The 23825-nt window shown below is 49.7% G+C and overlaps 1 protein-coding gene across 5 annotated transcripts in view; it reads left to right on the top strand.

Moving 5' to 3' along the window:
• The window catches only part of SNX29 (sorting nexin 29), a 476556-nt gene that overhangs the window by 241848 nt on the left and 210883 nt on the right, over positions 1 to 23825 (top strand). For all 5 annotated transcript variants that reach the window (XM_045072007.1, XM_045072011.1, XM_045072010.1 and 2 more), the window contains one exon: positions 3674 to 3780. In XM_045072007.1, coding sequence (XP_044927942.1) covers positions 3674 to 3780 — 107 coding nt within the window. The remainder of the gene's footprint in view (positions 1 to 3673; positions 3781 to 23825) is intronic.

Below are 23825 nucleotides of genomic sequence, written 5' to 3'. Positions count from 1 at the left end.
CCCAGCCGCCACACCTCTGCTGTGTCCCTCTCCCCGCAAGCAGCTGCTTCCAGCCTTGGAACAGGTGGTTCTGGGAGCTCTCTTGATGTTTCTGAACAGTATTGTCTGCTGCTGCTTGTTCTTTGCTCCGCTGGATGTGTTCTCCATTGATTTCTGGCTGTGGACCTTGAGGGATCGCTTTTCTGTCCCTCCAACCCTCAGCATAGGCACACCATCATTTTGGTTTGATTCCTGGGCCATGAATATATTGCTAGGACTCGGAAAATGCCCTCCAGCTGAGCTGGGAGGTGTGTGAACACTATTTTCACACAACTTTTAAATTTCTTTTGAGTTAATATTTGAAAAATCCATTTTGGTTCATGTTGTATGAACTCATTAATAACTCAAATGCAGGTGCTCTCTCACGGAAATCTCTGTTAAAAACAGGGCACCCGTCCATTCAATCCTGAAACAACCTCTCCTGTAGTCCTAGGACCACTGGGACTGGAGGAGGTCTGGCTGCTCCACAGGCTGGTTCCTCTGGTTCGTGGCTCCCACTGCTGCTCCTTTATTTCGAGAAAGTTCTTGGGCTCTGTAGTCCCCCCTTCTGGAGTGCACGATCTGCACAAGGTTGTGCCACACCCCACCTCTCTTCGAATCCAGTGTGTTCTGTCACCCCAAAGAGCAGCCCTGTCCCCATGAGGTCTCTCCCCCTTCCCGGTTCTTGGAAACCAATACGTGTTGTTGACACTGCACACGAATGGGGTCCCGCTGTCTGTGGCCTCTTGAGGCTGTTGTGGCATCTTCCCCTTCGCAGTATGCTTTCCGGGCGCAGCCGTGTTATGGCAGGGCTCCGTGCTTTGGTCCTTTTATGGCCGAGTTCTAGTGCATGGTAGGGACAGACTGCAGCGTGCTGACCTGTCCATCATCTGTGATGGCCGTGTGGGTAGTGTCCACTTTTTGGTTGTTATTAGCAATCTTCTCACTTTTGTGTTGTATCCTCTATTTCTTAGAACATCTGTTTTTTCTTAGATTTCTTCTGTTTTGTTTGGGGGCAGGTGAAGATTTTGGAAAGTTTGCACGTCTGAGGATGTTTTCACCTTCTTAGCACTGGGCTTAGCTTGGTACAGAATTCGAGGTTGGAAATACTTCCCCTCCTGATGATGACAGGATCACTTCGTTGTTTTCTAGTGTATGGCGGTGGTGTTCAGAGACCCCGTGTCCTTTCTGGTTGTCCTTTGTGAAAGGGCTCCTCCGCGTGCCCCTTGTCACTCATGTTCGGACACTCCCCTGCGAGGCCTGAGCGTGGCTCCCCCGCTGCGCCATGCGCTCGGCAAGTTCCTCTGTCTCCACACTCCTGTCTCTAAGTCCTGGGGCATTTTCTTGAATTAAGTTTCTGATTTCCTTGTCTGTTAACTCCCTGCCTCCCCCATTTCTTGGGTTCTTCTGAAATGATAACTCTCCATTTACCTTTTTTGTTTTCCGTCTTGTTATCCGTTGGCTCTCTTTTCTGGAGATTTTCTTACCTTCTCTCCTTTGTATCCAGTGTTCCATTTCCTCTATCACAGTTTTGCTTTGCAGAAGAGGTTTTTTTTTTTCTTTACCCTCTCTGTGTGTCCTCCTTTTTCTTCTTTTTAAATACCTCTCTGTACCTTTTTCAACTCCACCATCTTCTTGCTCTGGGATTATTACCGATCGTTTGCTTTTCGAGTGTTCTTTTTCCCTAACTTGGGTCTTTTTCTTAGAAGTTGTTTTCCTCTGTCTTTCCTCCATCGATTCTGGTCCCTGTTTCCCACCTTAAGAGCTCATCGCAGCTGTGAGGTGCTTTCCTGCCAGTCACGCAGAGCTAGGCGTGGGACACTAAGAAGCTGATGTCAGGCTGTGCTCAGCTCCTGGTGGGGCAAGCCGGCTCTGCCATTTCACTGGAGAGCGCCTATGGGTCCCTTTGGGCCTTTTTCTTAAGCCTCTTACCTTTCCAGGACCACGTTTTTCACACCCTGCTTAGAGGTAGGTGTGTGCTGATGGACGGCTGCTCTGGGCATTGGCGAAGCATGCCGGTTCAGCAGTCTTGTTTCCTGTTTCCCGTAGGGTACCCAGACCTCAGCTCGGTCCAGTGCTGCAGGTTTACTTTCTCCGGGGAATAAACCCCTTGTTTCCTGCAGATGGCTTCTCAAACAGACTCTGTATCTCTTCACTTTGAGCACCATGTGTATCCCCACGTCTAGAAGTGTCTCGTATCTACCGTTTTCAAGTTGTCGCACGTTAATCAGACGGAATGTTGCTGCGGCCCCACTGGAGCCGAGAAGGAAGCTTTCGCAGGCCTGTCACGCGCCTTTTACCAGTGATCCGCCTGCTTCTCAGCTTCTAGAATTTTGTTGTCTCGTTTCCTCTCTCATTTCTTGTTTTTCTCAAGGGTGATGCTACGAGAGTTTTAAAAGTGGGTATTTTAATGGGACTCTGAGAGGATGTGAAGATGAATTAATGTATCCAGGATGTCTGCTCTAACGGGAAGCCTTTGACATTTTCTCTTCATACCTATTTCGGGTTGTGGAGGGTTCCTGGGGCACAGTCCGCAGCCGTGCCTGCAGCCTTTGGGATTGCTGGGGTGGGAGCGTCTTCAGGTTGGTTCCAGCATCTTGGATGTCATCATTCAGGGCCGTGCTGCTTTTGGGCTTCGAGCTCATTGTGACCTGATGGAGGCTTAGCGGAGGGAGCTGACAGCAGAGCTGCAGGACCCCCATTTCTGCTCAGCCTTGGCCCACTTGCCCGTTCTCTCCAGGCCCTCAACTCCCTGTTGCGGGAGGGCCGGCCTTCATGACCATCTGCTCACGCTCTGGGGGGCATCTGGGACTTTGCTCTCCCAGAACACACAGGGAATGGAATCTGCTTAGTTGATGCTTGTTTTTGGACTGGGGGCTAATCCCTCTTCCAGATACATGCCACTGGGGGACTTCCTTCCTGCCTGTGTTCCCCTGATTTTCTTGGAATTCGCCTGCTCACTCCCGGTCCTAACTTCCTGCTCTTCCCCACGAAGTGAGCATGTGTGGATGTGTCCCTGAAAGGAGGAAGAACCACCCACTGGTGTCTACTGTGCTAATAATTCCCACATTGATCTGGGAGCCAGTCTCTTGTTAGGATGTCCTTGTGTTGTCATTATGCATTGATTTTAGAGTTTCTCCCGAAGCTGCCTAGCTTCCGCTCAAAGTATGGTTTATAAATGGCAGTTCTTAGCGGTTCTACCCGAACTTTGACCCCCCTCTGCCATTGACGTCTGCTGTGGACAGACGATGCTGCTCTGGGGAACTTTCTCGTTAGAAAGAAAGAAATTGAACCACTGCAAAAGATGGAAGTGTAGGCTCTTCTGTTAATGTGTCGTCTGTTGTGCCCTGGAACGGGAAGTAGTAACAAGATTATTCCCCAGACTCACGTGCATCTGTCTCTGTGACCGTTCTTCCATTTGTAAATACAGTTTATTATTCACTTCGTTGTACTCGGGTGAAAATGTAGCAGAATTGAAGTCATTAGTAGCATGATCGCTGGGCTCACACCCCCTGCTCTCCCCGCTGCCCTAAAAAGAGCTTTTCTCATTGGAGAAGCCATTTGGCAAGAAGAAAAAAAAAATTTTTTTACTGGGAGAATAACTTCCAATGACTGCTAAAACATTTACGGGGTTTCCTTCTTTCTTTCCCTAAAGTTGTGCCGAATCTTTGGAGCGTTGATGGCGAAGTTACAGTCACCGAGCAGAAGCCAGGCGAAGTGGCAGAGGAGCTGGCAAGCTCCTATGAGAGAAAGCTCATCGAGGTAAGGCTGGCGCCGGCCGGTGTACGTTTGCTCCCAGGGTCGGCTGCCTTCGGGACGTTGTGGGAACAGGTCCAGCCCGTTCCGCAGATGTTAGCAGTAGAATCAGACACTAGTCCTCTTGCACCACCAACGAGACAAAACACAACCAGGTAAAAAACATTAAACTTGGTGAAGAAAACTAAGAGCTGGTTCTTCAGAAAAATATTAAATTAGAGACTTCCGGTGCCTATGGCAGGGAAATAGAGAAAACACAAACATGTCATGTTAAACAGAGGAAAACAAACGCGCTCTTGGATTTGGAGGAGATGAAAAGCGGGAGAGGCTGTCGCAAACAGCTTCGATGCTGATGAAAGTACAAATATGGGTGACATGGGCTCTTTCCCAGGACAGTGTCTGTTTATCACAATTAATTGAGGGTGTGGCCTACTTACCTGGAGAGCATCCAGAAATGGGAAGGAAGTTATAAAAATAAAGCTGGTGCCCTGGGAGGTAGCAAACCTGAGTGGTTTCATAGTGGTTTCTAGAAAGTCTTTCAAGGTATGTACAAACAGCCCGTTGCTCTTTGTACCTCCCTTAAAGCCTTCTCTGTATCTTTACGTGTATCTGTGTCTCTGTATCTTGGTTTCAGTATGCATTACTTCAGAAGAACAAAAACTGCCAAAGAGCCTAGAAAAGGAACTGTGGACCAGTCTTACCTGGGCATCAGGGTATAAAAATTCTAGCAAGGTATTGCCCAGTCAAATCCAGTTATATATGAAAGGACCAATCCCCATGAAATAGGGATTAATTTAGGATTTCAGGGATGACTTAACGTTAGGAAATTCATCAAGTCAGCTCCGTGATAGATTAAAGGCTAAACGCCAGATAGAGATCTTGCTTGGTACCAAAGAGTCATTTGATAACATTCCTCATTCCTACCTAACAAAATACTTTTTACTGAAGTAGAACTGACACACAGCGTTGCATTACTTTTAAGCACACAGCATACTAATTTGATAGCTCCCTGATAAACATATTCTTGATAAAGGGGAGGGGCACCTCTTTGATAGGATAACGTGGTTTTTTTTTTTTTTAATCAGAAATCGTTAATTGCTGCCATACTCCGTGCTAAAGCTAGAAGGCTACATTTTCAGATAGGCAACTGATCGATAGAATATATATGTATACGTCAGTGTGTGTGTGTGTGTGTGTGTGTGTGTTGTGGTCACAGGTGTGGCATTCACGACGAATTGTGTATGTTTGTACACGTACGTGCAGGTGAGTGTCTACACTTGAGTCCTTTGTGAATATTCTGCAGTATATTTGATGTGTGGAATCAGAAACATCCCTGCCATTGCCATGGAGACATAGCTGACCTCAGGTTAGGTTTTAGAGGCCAGGCCCTTTGCAGCGGAGCCCCCTACGCTTGTTCCTGGTTCAGCCTCACAAGCTCACAAGCTTGCTGTCTGTTTCACTGGGTTCCTGGTTACCTCTAAAGAAGGGAGGTGAGAAACAATTTGAATTCTAACTCAAGGGAGCCCAAAGGGGCATGAGCTGGGGTTTGGTCTTAGCATAATAGGCAGATAGGGGATGAGTGACAAACCAGGATGGAAGGACCCGGGGGCTGAGGTGGGGGACTGTCCCCTCCTGGTCTGTCCCCCATGCCGAACCTCACAGGCTTACCCAGTGGGGTCATTGATCGCAGTCGGCTGGTGCTGGTGCCAGGTGCTGGATCTACATTCCGTTCTCAGAACGCCTGCGTAGAGAGGGGAATGGGCCGTGTACCCTCAGGGTTGTGTCAGCCTGTGTGTCTCCCCTGGGACCTCTAGTCCCTGGAAGGCAGAGACCATGTCTTTTTTGGCTGGGTATACTCAGCTACCATTTCTTGGCAAATGGTAGATGCTAAGTAACCCTCGAGTGCAAGTATTTTCACGTTCCCTTAGGACAGGTTTGCTGAATGAATGCAGAGCTGATGAGCTCCCATGGCCAGGTGCTTGGTTATAAGGACTTGGTCAGGCTGCACATAGTTCGGAGGCTGGTACTCATGTCCTGGGGCTCCTGTGAGCATGCTGAGCCCTGGGTGGAGGGTGGGAGGGGCAGTGATCCACATGTAGGTTCCCCCAGGTAGGAAGCCGACGGGCTCATTAGCCACTCCGGTTCTGGAGGGCTCGAGAAGACTGACTTGCCCCTTGACCCACTGAGCAAAGCACCATAGTTCATTGGTTGGGTGGCAGGTGCGTCAGATGATCAGGTGCTTTTTGAGTTCCTGCTCTCTGCACGGGGAATGGCCAGGACAGAGGTCCTGCACAGGGAGAGTCGGCACATTCGAGGAACAGAAAGGAGACCTGCTAGGTCTGGAGCAGAGCAGGTGGGGAGAGCGGTAGCTCTGTGGCTGCTGGGACGTGGGTGGGCCAGATGATGGTGCCTCGGAGGCTGTGTAATGGCTGTGCCACCGCCCTCTTTGATCGTGACAGAGTCTCAACCATCTCCCTACAGACTTGAGTGACGCAGGGAGGATGGTGGCGTGATGCGAAGTGACTGTCCTATCCCCGTGCATTGGTGGTGGTGTTAGCTGTCACGTCAGAGGGAGTGGTGGTTGGGGTGTAAGGATCTCTCCTGTTCGCCTTCCTGTCTGGTCCTCCGGGACCCCCTTTCCCAGTAGTAGAGTGGGTGGCTGTCGTCCAGGAGCTGAGTGAGATGGGAGCCCGAAGCAGAGGTGTTCTTTGGCATTTACTGCCCCGGGCTGATTTTTCATTGCTTCCTGATAGCAGAGTGAGTGGCCAGTGATCTTTCCTCTGGGACTGTTATTAGCATCTCATTATCCCGAGACCTGTGTGGAACACTTCAGGTTGGCAGTAATCAGGCGCTTTCCAATGTTCTTTGTGAGGCTTATCTGTCATTTAGTCAATGGTTGGTTTTTACCAAGGGCTTCTAACACCATTGGCTGGAGTAATGAAAGCCTGTGGGGGAAGCATTGATGCACTTCCTTCCGTAGCAGAAGGGCAGAAGAAGAGGCATTGCATTTTATGTCATAGGACTATTCAAAGAACCCCAATAGTAAATTATTCTTTTGTGATTCATCCCAATGAAGACGGAGTTCCTGAACATTCTTTCTCTAGATGCCTCTCAGAGCCCTAAAACCACCTCATGTACCTGCACACACACAGGCTACACACGCCACGTGAGTGTTCAGTGACCTGACCCCTAGACCCCCGACGGCTCGGTGCCCAGAGTCAACAGGATGTAAGCCATCCTGTAGTGGCTGGAGAGCGTCGGGGACCAAGGACTGGAGGTGGAGAGATTGTTCTTGACGCCCTATGATGGTTCACTTTTGAAAAAGAGAAGGAAAGAGTAGTGCTGGTGGTGGAGGTGCATCTGGCAATAGCCACTGTGTTGGGGCAGCCAGCGGTCAGGTGCACACCCGTTTCCAGGCCTTGCACTCGGGCTTCCGCGTGGATCAGCTCACGTGGTGCTCAGCAGACTTTCTCAAGGAGGGTGCCGTTGCCAGATGGAACTTTGAGAAACTGAGTAAAGTGCCCAAGATTTCTCGGCTTGGGTAGGAAGCAGGCAGGGCTGGATTTGATTCGCCCAGGCTGTCCAGCAGCATAGCACGAACCTGTATTCTGTCTGCCGGCTCTGGAAGGCCACGCTCATGGGAGACATCAAAGGTGGACCTGGCAGAGAAGAGACCAGCCCTGGTCACGGTGGAGGGCAGAGGCGCAAGGAGGAAACCCAGCAGAGAAGAGGGAGGCTGCGGCCGGGCAGAGGCCAGCAGCGCCGGGAGGGGCACACGCCACGCTCTGAGTTACAGCAGAAGGGAATCAGCTCCCAGAGGCCGGAATTACCCGCTTCTGAAACAACCGTAGTAGAATGCCAGGCTGGGAGCTCCTCGAGGGAACTGTAGATGATAACTTTTTAATTGTGTGTTAATTGCCTAGCACAGTTCCAGCATCCAGTAGGCGCTCAATAAATATTGAACAGAACGACCGTCTCCTGAGAGGTTCAGCTCTTCAGTGTCATGTTTAATCGAGTGGCAGATGGGACTTGGGAAGTCCCGGACGGAGCATGCGTAGTACAGGGCCCCGTAGCTCAGGGTGGAGGGCTCAGGGTGGGGGTTCGCTGGGTTCCTCAGAGGAGGCCGGCTCTTCGAACACTCAGTTTCAGGAGGAGTTTTAGCCCGGAGAGTCTGGAGAGCACCACGAGGGACTGATGGTCAGTTCCAACAACTTGCGCATGTGTTTATGGAGGACCTTCTAAGTTAGCCCAGCTTAGCCCAGCTTTGTCTTCCTTCCTTCCTCCTCTTTTCACGGTTCGCCCCCCCCCCCCCCCCAGCAGCAGCAGAGATGATGCTTCCACGAGGTGAGTCACGGAAGATGGGAGTCGAGGCAGCGATGGTCCGGAAAGCGCATTTACCTGCCCAGATGGATTTTTCTCCTTTCTCGATGGCAGCGTCAGGGGTGTTGCATCGGTGGGTAGCATTAGCTCCTCATTGCCCCCAGGCTGGGCGTAGGTCACAGTGCTGGGTGTGAGGCAGTGCGCGTCTTGGGGAGGCTCCCAGCCCAGGGGGTGAGACAGACCGACTGAGCAGCGTCCCGCAGCTGGGCTGAAGTGCAGACATGCAGTGAGGCCTCGTGGGGTCCTTGGTGAGAGCCATGTCCTCGCCGTTCTGCAGAACTCAGGCCCTTTATAGGAGCTTCTAGAATATGTTCCTCGCTTTTTCTTTGGGGCTGTTAGTACTGAAGTTTGGGATTTTTGCTGTAAACTTCCCCATCTGTCTTGAAGATGCAGACATCAGGGGAATTTGTTGTCACCAAGGGTTTTGAAGAGAAAAGATAACAGATGTGCCCATGAAAGCCCTAGGATTCTTCTTTACCTGTTTTAGTGTAATTCCTTTGGTTTAGACTCTTGGCAGAGATGTTCCCATTCTCCTCCAGCAGTTGCTGTCAACAAAAACGTAAGGGAGTTGAGGGAAATTGGAAGGGGAGGTGAACCATGAGAGACTATGGACTCTGAAAAACAATCGGAGGGGTTTGAAGGGGCAGGGGGTGGGAGACTGGGGGAGCCAGGTGATGGGTATTAAGGAGGGCACATATGGCATGGAGCACTGGGTGTGGTGCAAAAACAATGAAGACTGTTACGCTGTAAAGAAATTAAAAAAAAAAAAAGATACTGGAAAAAAAAAATAAAAAGTTAATAAAAAACCCAAAACCGTAAGGCCCTTCTCTGGCCCGGGGGCAAGAGTGTGCCAGATTGCTCTTGTGGTTCTTCTTGAACTTGACGGAGCTGTTCTGGTTCCAGTCCCTTCTCTGAGCCAGTTTCTCCCAGTTCTGTTTACAGTAATTATTGTTTCTTTATTAAGTTCTCATCTGTTTTCTTTTACTAACATCCAAAGTGCCCTAGCTCATAGGAAGCTTTCTATCTACATACAATTAACCCTTGAACAAAATGGCCTTGAACTGAGTGGGTCCACTCACAGGGGGAGTTTTTGGATAAATACAGTATCATACTGTATTTTTCTCCACACTTTTTCTTTAGATGACTTTAAGTATACAGCCCATACAACATACACAATGTATGTTAGCTGACTCTATTCTCGATAAGGCTTCTGGTCAACAGTAGGCCATCAAGTTTCAGGGGAGTCAGAAGTCACCTGCGGATTTTTGATGGTGCGGAGGTTGTACCCCCAAAGCTCCTCATTGTTCAAGGGTCAAGTGTGTGTGTGGGGGGAGGGGAGACAGAATATGGTAGTAGATGATGTCATTTCCCCGTCTGGCCTCTATGTGCTGGGGCTCCTTTACACCTGCCTTCTTCTTCTTCTTCTTCTTTTTTTTTTTTTTTTTTTTTTAAGATTTTATTTATTTATTTTTTGAAAGACAAAGATCACAAGCAGGCAGAGAGGCAGGCAGAGAGAGAGGAGGAAGGAGGCTCCCTGCTGAGCAGAGAGCCCGATGCGGGGCTCCATCCCAGGACCCTGAGATCATGACCTGAGCCGAAGGCAGAGGCTTTAACCCACTGAGCCACCCAGGTGCCCCTACACCTGCCTTCTTTGTACCTAAGTTTTGATCTAGAGCCGCATGTCCGCGCTGTGGAGTCACCCGGGGGCCCCGTGTTGCAGTACTGCCTCTGCAAATAGATCTGTGCTTCCTCCCATGTGCCCGGACTCGGCGAGCTGTTGATTGATTTTTCAAATTACAGGATACTTATCATTTACTGTACGAGTGTAGTTAGTCCCTGAATTTTTGCTCATGGGTGAAATAAATGGTATATTAGCAACATTTATTCTCATTATAATGGCAGGTTACTATTAATGGGAAAGTAAGCCCAAGCTGGTAAGGAACACATTCGTAATCACATGCTGCAGATAACTGTGAATGTGATCATCATTTCAATAAAATGTAAAAGGTCCTGAGGCAGCCAGGACCTTGGGAGTGGTAATACCAGCAGCGCTTGCTTCATAAATTGGCGCCAGCGGCATCCATCGTGCCTGATGTGTCAGAGTCCTCTTTATATAAAAGAAAGATGAGCTTTTGAATAAAGTATTGGATTCCACGTAAGGACTCAAGCTAAAGAACTCAGAGTTGAGATCTACATTAAACTGATGCTCAGAACGAAAATCGCGATGTGACTTTGTTTTCAGTATTTTAGTCGCAAGGTGCTGAGTGATGGAGACCAGGCTCTCACCTCCTTGGGCAGGGGTTGGGCAGGGGGAGAAGTTTTCTCATGAACCCAAACAGTTAAAGTGCTTTTTAGATATGAGTGAAAACTGGTGAGGAGTTGGGGTAGGTATAATTCTCACTAAAGTATGAATGACTAACAAGACTAAACCTCCAGGGAATTCTTAAAATCTTCTTATGGAAAAGTTGAAACATGTACAAAGCCAGAACAGTCTCATGAGCCTCTGTTGTTGTTGTTGTTCCTCTTCTTCTTCTTAACATTTTATTTATTCATTTGACATGGACAGAGAGATCACAAGTAGGCAGAGAGGCAAGCAGAGGGCAGGGGGGAGCAGGCTCCTTGCTGAGCAGAGAGCCGGATGCGGGGCTTGATCCCAGGACCCTGAGACCATGACCCAAGCCGAAGGCAGAGAGGCTTAACCCTCTGAACCACCCAGGCGCCCCAAGCCTCTGTACTCCTTACACAGCTTCAACAGTTAGACGTAACTACTGACCGTTTTTCCTTCATCATGATCCCAATCTACTCCACAGTCTCTCGTGGTATTTTGAAGCAAACCCAATTTCATTCCGAAGTATTTCAGAATATACTTGTAAAAGCTAAGAGCTCTTAAACAAACAGACCCACACAGTCCCCTTAAAAAGACATATAAAGGAGGCCTCTGCCAGTCCTGGTGAATCTCAGATGGAAATATTAGTAAAGGGACTTCTTTGAATAGGGCACCTTTTAGGGGGTCTCTTGCTTTTGTAGATCCCCTTCTCAGGGGAGAGGGAACTAGGTCACTAGAGAAGCCTCTAGGTCATGCCAGGTGGCCCTGCCCAGCCCGTTTCTTCCTCTCTACTCTGCCCCTGACATGGCTCGTATGGTGCTCGCAGTTGGTTTTAGCCATAGCTGTGTCAGCAGAGCAGCTCTCCTGGCCCTTGGGGGTTGAGGAATTTGAAGATGAGGACGAGTAACCACGGCCCGCAAGTTTTTGCTGGCGCCATGTGTTCCCAGGCCTCCAGTGTGCTGTGGCTGATAAGGAAACTCCTTGCCTCATGATGGCTTCGGGAGAGTCAGGTTGTCTCCCACAGGTGGCTCCCTCACTGTTTTTTTAAAAGGATGTTTCTACTGTGCACACTTGAAATAAAGGTAAGAGTAGACAGAGCAACATAGGAACTTCTGTGAACCCATCACCCAAAACCGTCGTGAATCAGGGCCAATCTTGCTTCATCTGAACATCTTTCTGCTTTCCCAGCTTCTCATAGTCTTGGAAGCCAATCCAAAGTGTGACTTGATTTCATCCCAAGGTATTTGGGGAGGTATCTCAAATGAAACATAAGGGCCCTTTATTTTTTTTTTTTTAAAAGGAAAACACTCTATAATATCGCTATTGTACCTACAAGCCAGCGATAAGTTCTTGATATCATCAAGTATCTGCTGAGTGTTCACATTTCCAGTCCAGATGGATTTAAAAAAAAAAGATTTTTTATATTTATTTATTTGACAGAGATCACAAGTAGGCAGAGAGACACGAGGGGCAGGGGCTGGGGGAAGCAGTCTTCCTGCTGAGCGGAGAGCTGGATGCGGGGCTCCATCCCAAGACCCTGAGATCATGACCTGAGCTAAAGGCAGAGGCTTAACCCACTGAGCCATCCAGGCGCCCCTCGAGATGGATGTTTGAGTGAGGTTCACCTGGGGTCCGTCCACACACTGTGATTGGTTCACGCACCCCTGCAGTCTCTCTCAATCTACAGGTGTCCCACCTGTATCTTCCCGGCCCCTTTCCTTCTTCACTTGTAATTCATTAGTTGCAGAAACTGGAGAGTTTCTCCCATTAGTGTTTTTTTGAGGGCTTATAATGTACCTTGACTTTTCAAACTACAGGATATTTATCATTTACTGTATGAGTGTGGTTATTCCGGGAATGTTTGCTCATGGGTAAAATAAATGGCGTATTAGCAACATTCATTCTCATTATGATGGCAGCTTACTATTACTGGGAAGTAAGTTCCAGCACAAAGCTCATGCAAACCCTCTGTGATCTGGCCGGCTTTTGGTGACATTCTGGTACAGAAGAGCAACCGGCAAACGATGATGATGGCGATGATGATGGTGACGGCAGTTAGCATGCACTGTGGGCTTACGCTTGTTTCTAGGCCGTGTGCTGGCGGGTCATCTCGTGTGCGGGGCATCCTTAGAGAGGAGAGTGCGGGAGGCTTAGAACACCCTGTCCAAGGTCACAGGGCTTGCATGCATAGAGCTAGCATGCGACCCTGGCCGTCGGACTCCCCACGTGCTTGCTGTGACCTGTGTTTCGTGCCCGTCACGTGGCTCCAGTCTGCTCCTGTGGGGGCCGGGTGTGACCTGGTGCAGAGGGAGAAGTTCCACTTGTCTCAGCACCACTTCTCACTCACAGATCTTCCTCCTTCCCTCCGTCTCCCTGGCCTCCTGGTCACACATTACTCTAGCAGGGGCATGTCCAGCCACAGGTGACGCTGGTGTCCCCGTGTGGCCTGCACCTGCTCCAGAACTCGTTAGCGGCTGTCCTTGCCCACCTTCTCATCTCCCTGGCAGGCCTCTGCATCCCTTGTTCCCATTTCATGGTGGGCTGCTGCCCTCGGGTGACGGCGCTGCGGGCCCTGCTGTGGGCTCAGCGTTGCCACCCTGCGTGGTCCCGTCGTCTGCCCGTGTTGAAGCCTCCTTCCTGCTCGTGCCTCTGCTCCGGGAGCCCGGAAGACCAGACAGCCAACAGATGAACTTCCGTAAACGTCAAGGAGAATGATCCACTAGTCCTTCCTGGGCTGTAGAGAAAAGCAGTCGTAATTAGGGTGGCTGGTTTTTAGCTTTTCAGACCCATGCTCTCTGGGGACTCTTATATTCACTTTCCTCTTCAGAAGTGGGAAGTGGCTTCTTGGAGCTACTTCGGGGTCTCAGGAAGAATGTTCTTGTCTCTGGAGCGGTGGGCATGGGAGGTGCTGTCCTGTCAGGGCTGGGCTCAGTGTTGAGAATACGGCCAGTGAAGGCCCAGCAGTGTCCCAGCCCACCCGGAAGGCGGAGGAGGCATCACTCGTGGATGGAGCCCTAGCAGCGGGGGAGGGGGTAAGAGGTGGGAGTTGAGACCGGGAGGAGGGAGGCATTGACTTTAATGCTCGTGGACCTCATGGGGAAACCAGCCGTTGTCCTGCATAAACACGAATGGCTCACCATTGCATTTAGATTCATGGAAACGTGACACTTCTTTTTTGTATGTTGACATAAGACACTGCATGTTCTCGCTCCCTCGCTCCCTCTCCAGACACAGGTCTCAGCTCCCTCCCGGTTCGTTCCCACGCCCAGATGCACATGTTCTCCCCAGGCCCGCCCGTGGGCTGGTCTTTCCGCGGATCCCTGCCCTGTCTCCAGCTTTCCTCCCCGTTTTCCCCTGCTGCAGCCTTGGATCCTTGAGATGTGGCCCCACAAGCTTTCCCCGGGCACCCTGCTGCCCTGCTGAAGGCCAGGTTCAGTTCCCCAGGTGGCTTGCTGCAGCCGTGTCCCCTGTCCTCGTCCCGTAAGAGCCGTGTCGTGTGCTGCCTAGCCTGTCCGTGTCTTTGTGGCCCTCATTCCTCCTCGCTTGTTCTCAGTCATCCTGGCGTGTGCCGCGATCCCTGCCACCGCAGTGCACCGAGGAACCTTCGGGCTGCAGGCGACGGTGTCTCTGCCATGCGTCCATCAGGCCTGTGTCCCTGCTCTCGTCTGCTACCGAAAGGATGGAGGCATTCCTCTGTCTCCCTTATGGTCAGGTCGGGCCCCTGTGACTGCTGCTGGCCACTGGGCTGTCAGCAGATGTGAGGAGCGACATCCGAGAAGAGGTGGTGTGAGTTTTCTTCGCGTTTCTCCTGCCATGGTGCCCTTGGAAGCAGGTGACCAGAGATGCGTAGTCTGTGTGGCCTAGCTCTAGGATGACACGAGCCGGGGACCCTGAGTCCTGGCTTGGAGGGTGCTGCTGTGCCGTCCTGTTGGGGCCACTGCAGGCTGTGTGACAGCAGGAGCAGACAGAGATGTGTTCAGTCCCTGAGCTGTCAGGGTTTGCTTGTTAACTGCATCAGAGCCCCGTATACCCGGACTGTTCCCTGGAAGAGAAGTCCTTTATTGGAGGGACAGTCTGGCTTTGGGTGTGGCTGAATCCTGGGCTGTGAGCATGTCACCAGGCTCCTGTTACACTCTCTGGCCCCTTCTTCTCCCATTTCTGGGTTGACAGCATTTTCCTTGGCCCTGCTGCCCTCTGCCCACTCACCCCCGTCACACCAGGCTGTGATAACCCCTGGATAAAGCTTCTTCTGCCCCGTCCACATTCGGAGCACAAAGCACAAGAGTCTGTTTCCTTTCCCTGCAAGAGCCTTGAGCTGACTCCGAGACAGCGGCTTAGATCCCAGCCTCCCTTTCCAGCCCACCGTGGGGTCTGGTTCATGCACTAGGCTGAGGGAGGGGCCCTGCTCACACATAGAGAATGAAGGAGGGTTGGTGGGGGACAAATGAACACCAAGATCATTGCTAGAAAGGAAATGGGTGCCGGAGAGGCGATGCCAGTACCAACGTCAGTGTTCAGTGAGGGTTTGTGTGAATGTATGAAAGCACGAATGACTGAGTGCGGATGAGTGGACGCGTGGTTGAGTAGACCCTGGCTCTTCCCCTAGGGGCTCGCAGCCTGTGAAGGGGGTGAAACAGTAATTTCTAGCAGCAGGGGGTCAGTGAGCCAGAAAACCTAACACAGAGAAGAGGGGGTGAGCTGTGAGATCCGCTGGTGGGAGGGCTGTGGTTTGCCATACCCTGGGGAGAGCACTCCGCTGCTCTTCATTTCTGAGCTGGGTTTTAAAGGCAGAGCAGGGATGTACCAGAGAGCCAGAGAGAGGAAGGGCAGCCCAGGGCCATCTGAAAAGCCGGTACAGAGGTCTGAGCGGGTTGTGAGGAGGACACGGAGTAACAGGTGATGGGGGCAGAAACAGCCTGGGCAGAGTTTCTGTACCAGTGCTAGACATTGGTCATGTCTGTTAGAGCCGTCCTCCGTTCAGTTGCTACAGTGAATGTTTCTTTTCTTTCTTTCTTTCTTTCCTTTTTTTTTTTTTTTAAAAGATTTTATTTACTTATGTAACAGAGAGGCACAGGGAGAAAGGGAACTCAGCAGGGAGCCTGATAAGGGGCTTGATCCCAAGACCCTGGGATCACGACCTGAGCTGAAGGCAGATGCTTAATGACTGAGCCGCCCAGGCACCCCGAATGTTTATTTTTCTAAAGCGGTGTGATTGGAAAATGTTCTCTTTTCTTGGCCTTCTCCGGTCTGCTTCCCCCAGCACAGGTGTCCATGGGCTGCCACGCCTCCCACCCCTTGGCCACTCTTGGCCCTTGGATAAAAGCCCCTTATGAAGCCCAACCAGCCATGACTTGTTCAGGAAGAAGGTAGTTTTATGGATCAAGTCAGTGCTGTCCGAGCCTTTGGTTTCATAAAAAAAAACCCTGCCATTTGGTCCTAAGGGACTACACCGAAGACTCCTAGCTTGAACAGTGCATCGCGGTCTGGCTCAGTGGCAGTAACTGGGAAACATTTTGTGAAAAGTGTTGCCGGAGGGCGCCCTGTTCATTTTGGAAGTGGGACTCAGCTTCTGATGGCTTGATGCTCTTGTTTGTTTAAAGCAGCTAAAACTGGGTATCACCTGCTTGCTGTCTCCCCCCGAGAGGCTGACACAGCCCCGTGATTCTGGTGATAGGTTTGCAAAAGCTAGAGGTCCAGCCGTCTTCGTGTGTGTGTAAGTGCTGCTAATGTTTAATCTGAGCACTTTCCCATGTGGAATAAGTAGAGATTTTCCCCAAAGTGGCTCACTCACCTAAAAATGGAGGAGTAAATGAAAGAAAGATTAAATACAAATGAATACAATTGTTACCACTGAATATACTCCTTTTTAATGTGTCAGAAATCGGACTGGGGCATCACACGATCCTTTCATTTAACCAGTAAGCAACAGGTCAGGAAACAGGCTCCAAAAAGTTGAGCAGACGGTTCTGAGTCTCACCGCTTGGGAAGTGGCAGAACTGGCATTTTCACTCTGTTCCAAGGCCAGCAGGGGCTGCGACCCCCCAACCTCACCATTCAGAGCGAACTTTTATGTACGAAGGTATCCCTGGGATTCGACGGCCCTTGCCGTTTGTTTCCTGACACATTTTATGACTGTCTTCTGGTGGAATACTTTCCTGAAACTTGAAATAGACCCGAAATTGGACTGGGAGCAGCTTTGAGGTTTGCTGGCCGCTTCTTGCTCGTCACAGTGCAAATTAATCAAATGAATTATGTAGCTCAGCTAATAACTTGCTTTGATCCAATAGCTCTGTAGAAAGAACGCGTTGAACATTTTTATTTAATCCACTTTGGGGGCATAGTTGAGTGGATTAAAAAAATTAAAAGCACAAAGAATCCTTTTTATCCATTAATTTTGAGTCTTTCTGTTCTTCTGGGCGGTGTCTTCCTTCATAATTGTTAAGATCTTTGTCAGCCTGGCTAGCTTGCATGTGTTCAGTGTCCAGACTGTGCTGGGTGTTTTTCTGAGCATTTTGACTCATTCAACCCGTAGAGTCGCTTGCTATGATGATAATACTCTCATCCACATTTTCCAGAGTAAGAAACTGAGGCGTGGTGAAATGACTCATGTTGGAGGTCCAATGGACACTTGGTGGTAGAGTTGGGATTTAAATTCCAGACCTGAAGCTTGTCACCAGTCTCTACTGGAAAGAATCCTTCCTGAATATTCATTACAAGTAATGGTGGAGGTGGTCTGTCTCTGGGTTGGCCAGAGTGTGAGGGTTCCAACATGGCCTTATGTGTGTGCCTTGGCCCTTTTACCCATAGCCTCTGGGAGCCTTGGCTGTACTCATCTATGGTCTGGGAATCATCATGTCTGATGTGTTGCATTTACACCTTGAATGAGGAATGGTGGGCGTCGCTTCCTGCTGGTCCTCTTCTCCGTGGGTGGTGAGAAGGAGACTGGTCTCATTTACCTGCTGGGGGATCGAGAGTGTCCCTCCTGAGTTGAACAGCCTTGAGCTCCACCCGTCAGGGAGTAGCTAGGAGTCTAGTCTTTGTGGGCCTTTCTCTACTGATGGGCTGAGAATGACCCGTGTGCTTACTCAGGGACCATGAGCTGTTGCCGGTTTCTGAGGATGCACCCGTTCCCCCTGAGGCCAGGGACGTCCCCAGGGCTCACCTCTCCGCAGTCTGTGCAGGATCTGGTTGGCTGTGGGCTCCTGCTGCAGCCACTGTATGGCGGAAAGGCTCATCTCTGCACCCTGAGAGCTGGTCCTGGCTTCCTGCCCTGTCCTCTTCTTGGACGTCATGGCTGGTCTCCAGGCTGACTCCTCCCTCCATCCCAGCTTGCCATCTTGTAGCTGAGGGCCACTTGGTCCAGCCCTGGCACTGCTCTGCGGCTCTCTGGGTCTTCAAATCCAGGCCCAGTGCAGGCAGAGCCCCCGGGAGAAGACGTCTCTCCGTTCCCACCTCCTTGGTACTCCACTTCTCCTGTCCGGACATTGATGAATGAGGATGAAGAGTGGTGGGGTCTCTAGTTCCCTTCAGGGAGACCCCCAGCCACACAGGGCCCCCTGCTTCTCTTCCCGCACTGTTCCCTCTTATAGCTTCCCCAGAGCCCTCTCCAGGCTTGCTCCGGGATAGGCTGCCCAGATCCCTGGCCACTCCTCCTCTCCCTACCGACCTCAGCGTGTTTGCTGGCTGGGCTGCCCGGCGCTTGCTGTGTTCTTCTTTGGCCCCAGCAGCTCTGTCCACAGCTTCTCGGGGGGCTGATGTCACCTGTGAGTTTACGAAGGTAAACGTGACCGGTGGTGTGGGCGCAGCGAGGAGCCAAGTGGGCCCTGCCTGCTGCCTTCCTCCGTGTGAGGCACACGCTCCGTTTCCAGGGAGGCTGACTGAGCTCGGCCCAGGCGACTGTCAGCCCTTTTTGCACCGTGACAAGTCCTTTTTAAAAGTCTTTTTTCCACCTTCCCAGAGCCTTCAGAATGCCCCCCATTCACTTACTTCCCTGGGCCATGTACACAACTCCGTGGCCTGTTTTGCACGAACAATGGTACTTGAGCAACGAAGATTGAAATTGGGTTTTGTTGTGCGTTTTTTTTTCCTTCCCACCTCCTCAGGTGCTTTAGAAAATGGGTTTTTAACAGCCTGGAGAAGGGAGATCAGTCTGAGAGAAACTTGAACTTGTTTCCTACAAGGAACAACTTCTGGGCACCAGCTCTTTGATTTCCACGTGCCCGAGATGAATGCTTCAAAAAAGCGGCCTTTAAAATTCATTTCTCCTCCTCTAAATGGGATGCGTTCGGTGGGAGCGGCCCCGTTGCTACCATGTAATATGTAGAAATTATTTTCCCTTTGCGAGGAAAACCACATTTAAACGCTAAAACATTACCTTTTTGTTTTCTTGAAAGATCTTCTCTGCCTTTGGTAGAAAAAGCTTTTAAAATTAATGGAAAATTCCTCCATCCATTTTCTGGAGCTCAGGAGGAGGGCAAGATACCAGCTTCTCTGTAAGCAACAACTGCCTTCCCAGCGTTTGAGGTTTGAACTGCCTCAGCGTCATGTGTTTTAAAGCAAGGTGGTGGTCCATTTGGGGGAAAGTGATAAAACTGAGTGGGTTAAATTGGCTGTCAGCCGTTAAAATGCCAGTTTGCATCTGAAACTTGATGGATGCAGGGAAAGCAATGTAAGGTGCCCACAATTTTTTTTTAACCCATAAGAATTAGAACTCTGTGTGTGTGTTTGTAGCACTTGACAATTTCTAGATCATGGTTCTGTACACCTTTTCAGTAAAGGGCCAAATGAGAAGTATTTTAGGTATCATAGGCCACATGGTCTCTCTTGCACCTTCTCAGCCCCCGCACAGGGGTGCCCCAGAGCAGCCCTACAGGGTGTGTGAGCAGCTGGGCTGGTGAAGCTTGATTTAGGAAGTCAGGGGGCAGGGTGCTGGTCCCTGATCTAGAAGGTTCTGCTCCTTCATGGTGGTGGGGCTGCCGTGATGTGGAGCTCACATGTTAGCATTGCCCACCATCATGGGTCAGGCATTGGGCGTGTTTAATGCTCTTAAATGCTTGAAGGAGGGGGGTGGTTGTTGCCACTTTATAGAGGAGTAAAGGGAGGCTCATCGATGTTCTAATAAAACTTAATGAGTGCCACGAAAAAGTAAAAATCTACCAATGCAGTTCAGAGACCTACTCTTGGAGATCTTGTGCACAGACCCTGTAATTTTCCATTGGTGTGGATTGTGTTGTCTGCTCTGCGGTCATTCTGGGACCTTTTCGTCAGGGGTAGTACCTTTGGCCCAGCATAGTAGACTGTCTTGGAGACACTCAGGGTGAACACATTTTGAAAGACCTCTCACTATTTTCTTAAAAAGTGTTTCTTGTTGGAGAGGATCCATTTTGGGCTCTGGAGGACAAAAGCCATCACAGATGAAGGGTAATTTGATTAGTCCCATTTTCAGGTCACCAGAAAAGAAATAACATGATCGATCATTGGGAGGAAAAACCCACAGATGAGTAAAACTTGAGAAAAAGATAATCGACTTGAAGTTCTTCTCAGAGATAGTCACTGTAGACACTTGGGGGTTCGTTATGACAACATTTTATTTCCATGTATAGATATAGTTACCTGTATCCATGTATAGATCTATAAATAGAGGTATTCTCAGTCACATAATACACTTATTTTTGACTGGAATATATTGAATTTTTCAAACTTGGAATCCTACTCTCTGCAGAGTTGTATCACTTTAACGTTGAAATCAGATAACCTCTCTGGAGGCGTTGGCAGCCGTCGGTGTATTAATAGTGCCATTTCTGAGCGCATAATGTGACCCCGTAACAGCCTGTCAGATTTCCTTCCAGCTCATTTGGCTTTGAAAGGGTGTCAGGGTCTGTCCTTGGTCAGTTGCACATATGTCTTCCCTCTGGGTTTGTGGGAATGAGTATAAGGTCAGACTTTCTGCTGTCCAAAAGTCTTCAAAAGCTCATTCTTAAGAAGTGGTATTCACCAACCCTGCCCGAAGGTCGTATGGTCTATCCACGTGAGACCCTTTCGTCCTTGAGTTAAGCTAGATCATGGGCAGGAGCAAACGGGATCTGAATAGCTTTACTGCTGAGAGGACTGACTCACAGTTCACCACGGAGCTTTCCGCTGTGCTGAAGACTACAGGCCCGCAACTGACATCGTCCAACCCATAAAGAGTCAGTCTACATAATGTTCTTTTTTTGATTGGAAGTAGTTTGTCCATTACTAAAACCTAGATTTTAGCCCCATCCTAAGGAAGCACTTGCCCACACGCACTAGGAAAGACACATACGGCCATGTCCCTTGTATTGCTTATAACGGCAAGATGTTCGATGCAACTCAAAATACCCACCAACAAGAGGATAAATTTAGAAAGTAATGAAATGTGGCCTAGAAATCAATGTAGCAATGAAAATGGATGATCGTCAGCTGTGTACCTCATGAAGGTGGGTTTCCTGAATATTAGTGGCCTGAAGAAGGCAAATTGCTGCAGAGCTTATTTCTAGAAAGACGAGAAAAGTGTAGAATGGAACAGGAGATAGGTTAGGAATTCACACTTTGGGGTAAACTATACAGAAAACCAAAGGGAGGACGCATTTTTAAAATCAGGGCACGGATAACGGGGAGAGGGTTTCCAAAGTACCAGAAGGTTCTGGATCTTAAGTGATACAAGCAGGGAGTTGGTACACTCGTGTTTGCTTTATTTCAGGTCCTGTTTCCCAGAGCTCTGTGTTCTCGCACACCGGAAACATTCCATAATTGAAAACTGGATTCTCTGGAAGCTCTGAGCCCATATTCCCACACCGTGGCCGTTGGCTGGAGTGGACTTAGACCTTCCTGTTTCAGATACTGCACAGACTTCCCAGCAGTTAGTCCTTAACTACCTGCTGTCCCTTCTATTCCCCTGGCTCAGTGTCCCCAGCCTGTTTTCAGTGGCACTTGAATTTTATTCTGTGCCCTTGTTTTGGTGTTCAGAGAATACAGTCTGCTGAAAATCCTCATTTTTTCCTACAACTTGTGGATAAGAATGTTGTGGGTTGCTCACATTTTGTGTAATTTCTATGTCACAGAAATAGCTCTTGGTAGAAGGTACCAGGAATGATTTTCTTGACCAAGTAGTCTGTTCTTTTGGGTGCTGTGAATGTCGTCATTGACGATATTTCCTTCTTTGCCTTGGCTTCTAGGAAGCTCAGAGGCAAATGTGGGCTCATCCCTAGATAAACTGGAAGTGTTGAGGCATGTTTTCGATTCTAACGTTACTATTGGCTTCTTCTGTTTTCCTGCTTCCTTTATCTCCTCACTTAAGGTAAAATTATGATTTCATAATATGCCTGTTCATAAGTGGCCATATTCTTTTTTTGGGGGTGAAAAGGGGATATATATCATAAATTCTCACTTAGTATGATGGCAGAATATGGGTTTGTGAGAACATTCTGGAAATCTGAGCTTTATCCTGAATGTTTTATTCACAAAGCTGCCTTGATGATCTATTTCAGCCGTGTGGGTTACTAATTTTCCACGAATGAGAATATAATTAAAATACACTTAACGCTAAAATGCAACTGAACATAATTTGATCTCCGATAATTTAGAAGGCAGTTAAGGAACTTGCCTCGCCTCAAGGCCATAATTACAAACATCCATTATCATAGTGTGACACTACCAAAAAAAAAAAACCTGGCTATTTCAGCTTTCTGATTATTGGAAATCTTTCGGCAGTAGAGCTGAGAGTCCGCGTGTGGTGTATGTGCAGGTCTTTTGAACGCCCCCCTAGGGAGAGTTCCTATGTGATTTCACGCCAGTGAGCGTTAGTAAAGAGGAGGTGCATGGGTCACAGTGGACAGGGTTCCGTTCCCCACTCATACTAGGTAGTGCCTCCCTGAGTGCTGGGAAGAATCCCTGCCTTTCGGTTGGGTGCAATATTTGAGAACATAAATAGGTGTATGGGTCAGAAGCGGTGAGTGCCTTGGCGGCACAGGTTGCTGTCCTACCTGTCCCTGAAAGGAGTCACCGTCGGGAAATAGCACGTCCACTGGGAGGCAGAGTGTGGATGGGTTGGGGGTGTGGATGGATCTACGAAGGCCTAAAACAACCTGGTTTGTTTAAGGGGCTTTCCTCTTCTTTCCTCCTTATCCTCATGGTGATAAGGGGATGGTGGAGGGGTTAGTGCCGGGGAGGGGGCAGGGAGGGCCACGGGAAGGCTGGTGTCAGCCTTGATTGGGTACTGCTGGGCCAGGCACTGGGCTGTGTGCTCCACACTCACTGTCGCATTCAGTCCCTGTAGCGACCCTGTGAGGTTGTGTATTTTTTGTGGTCTCCATTTTGGAGGCAAGGAAGCCAAGTCCATTCCCCGGGAAGTGGGAGTGACCAGGCGGTGGCCAGGGGCTCATTTTCTCTTCTCCTTCGGCTGGTCACTCAGGCCTCCACGACCCAGAAGGCCCCTCTCGGAACCCCTGGTGTTGCTTTGGCTTTACCGAGGTCACAGTGATGTACGTAGACCTTAGGTCTGGGTCAGAGGCCTATAGTGTGACAATTCGCTGCACGTGTATATTTTGCAATGGCCTGCACAATAAGGCTAGTTCACACCTCCATCCCCTCATGTAATTTCTGTGTGGAGGGGCGGGAGGGGGGGACTTTTAAGATGGATTCACCTAACACCTCTCAGGTAGGTAATACAGTGTCTTAATCCTAGCCACCGTTCTGTCCACCGGCCCTGAGAACTCCTCTTACAGCTAGATGTGTGTATGCTGGGGTCAGCTTGTCCCCGTTACCCGCGCCCCCGGCAACCTTTACTTCTGGTTTCGTTGAGTTCGGCTCTTTGAGATTCCACAGAGAAGTGAGACCGTGTGGTATTTGACTTCCGCTGTTTGACTCTTTTCACTTAGCATATCGCACGCAAGGTAGATCTGTGTCGTCACACGTGCGGGGTTTCCTTCTTTCTTGGACCTCCCTGTTTAAACCTGCTTCCCTCTCCCCCACGGACCACTGCTCCTCTCTTACCCCTGCGTTGCTTTCTTCCATAGCCTCTACCTTCTGGCTTACTCTCGGTCTCGCCTCTTCCGCTGTGTTTTCCCCCTGGAATGTGAACTGTGTTAGGCTGCATGGTCTCTTCTGTCCCCTGCCATGTGCCCAGGGCCTTAAGGAGCGCCCTCCTGCGGAGGGGCTGATGCTTGCCACAGACCTCTTGTTTCCTCCACCTCCTCGTGGGAAGGTGGGCGCGCTGTTGCAAAGACACTTCTTTAAGAGGACTCAGACACATCTGGGTTTTTTCTGAAAGCTTAATTTCAAAGTGCTGGCAGCCGATATTAATTTTAAGTACCCAGGGAGTCCGACA

The sequence above is a fragment of the Mustela putorius genome, unplaced genomic scaffold, assembly GCF_011764305.1.
Source record: "Mustela putorius furo isolate JIRA1106 unplaced genomic scaffold, ASM1176430v1.1 tig00004007_pilon_pilon_pilon, whole genome shotgun sequence".
In the NCBI taxonomy this organism is placed as follows: Eukaryota; Metazoa; Chordata; class Mammalia; order Carnivora; family Mustelidae; genus Mustela; species Mustela putorius.
Note: the sequence above shows the minus strand (reverse complement) of the source record. Positions and strands in the feature narration are given on the sequence as shown.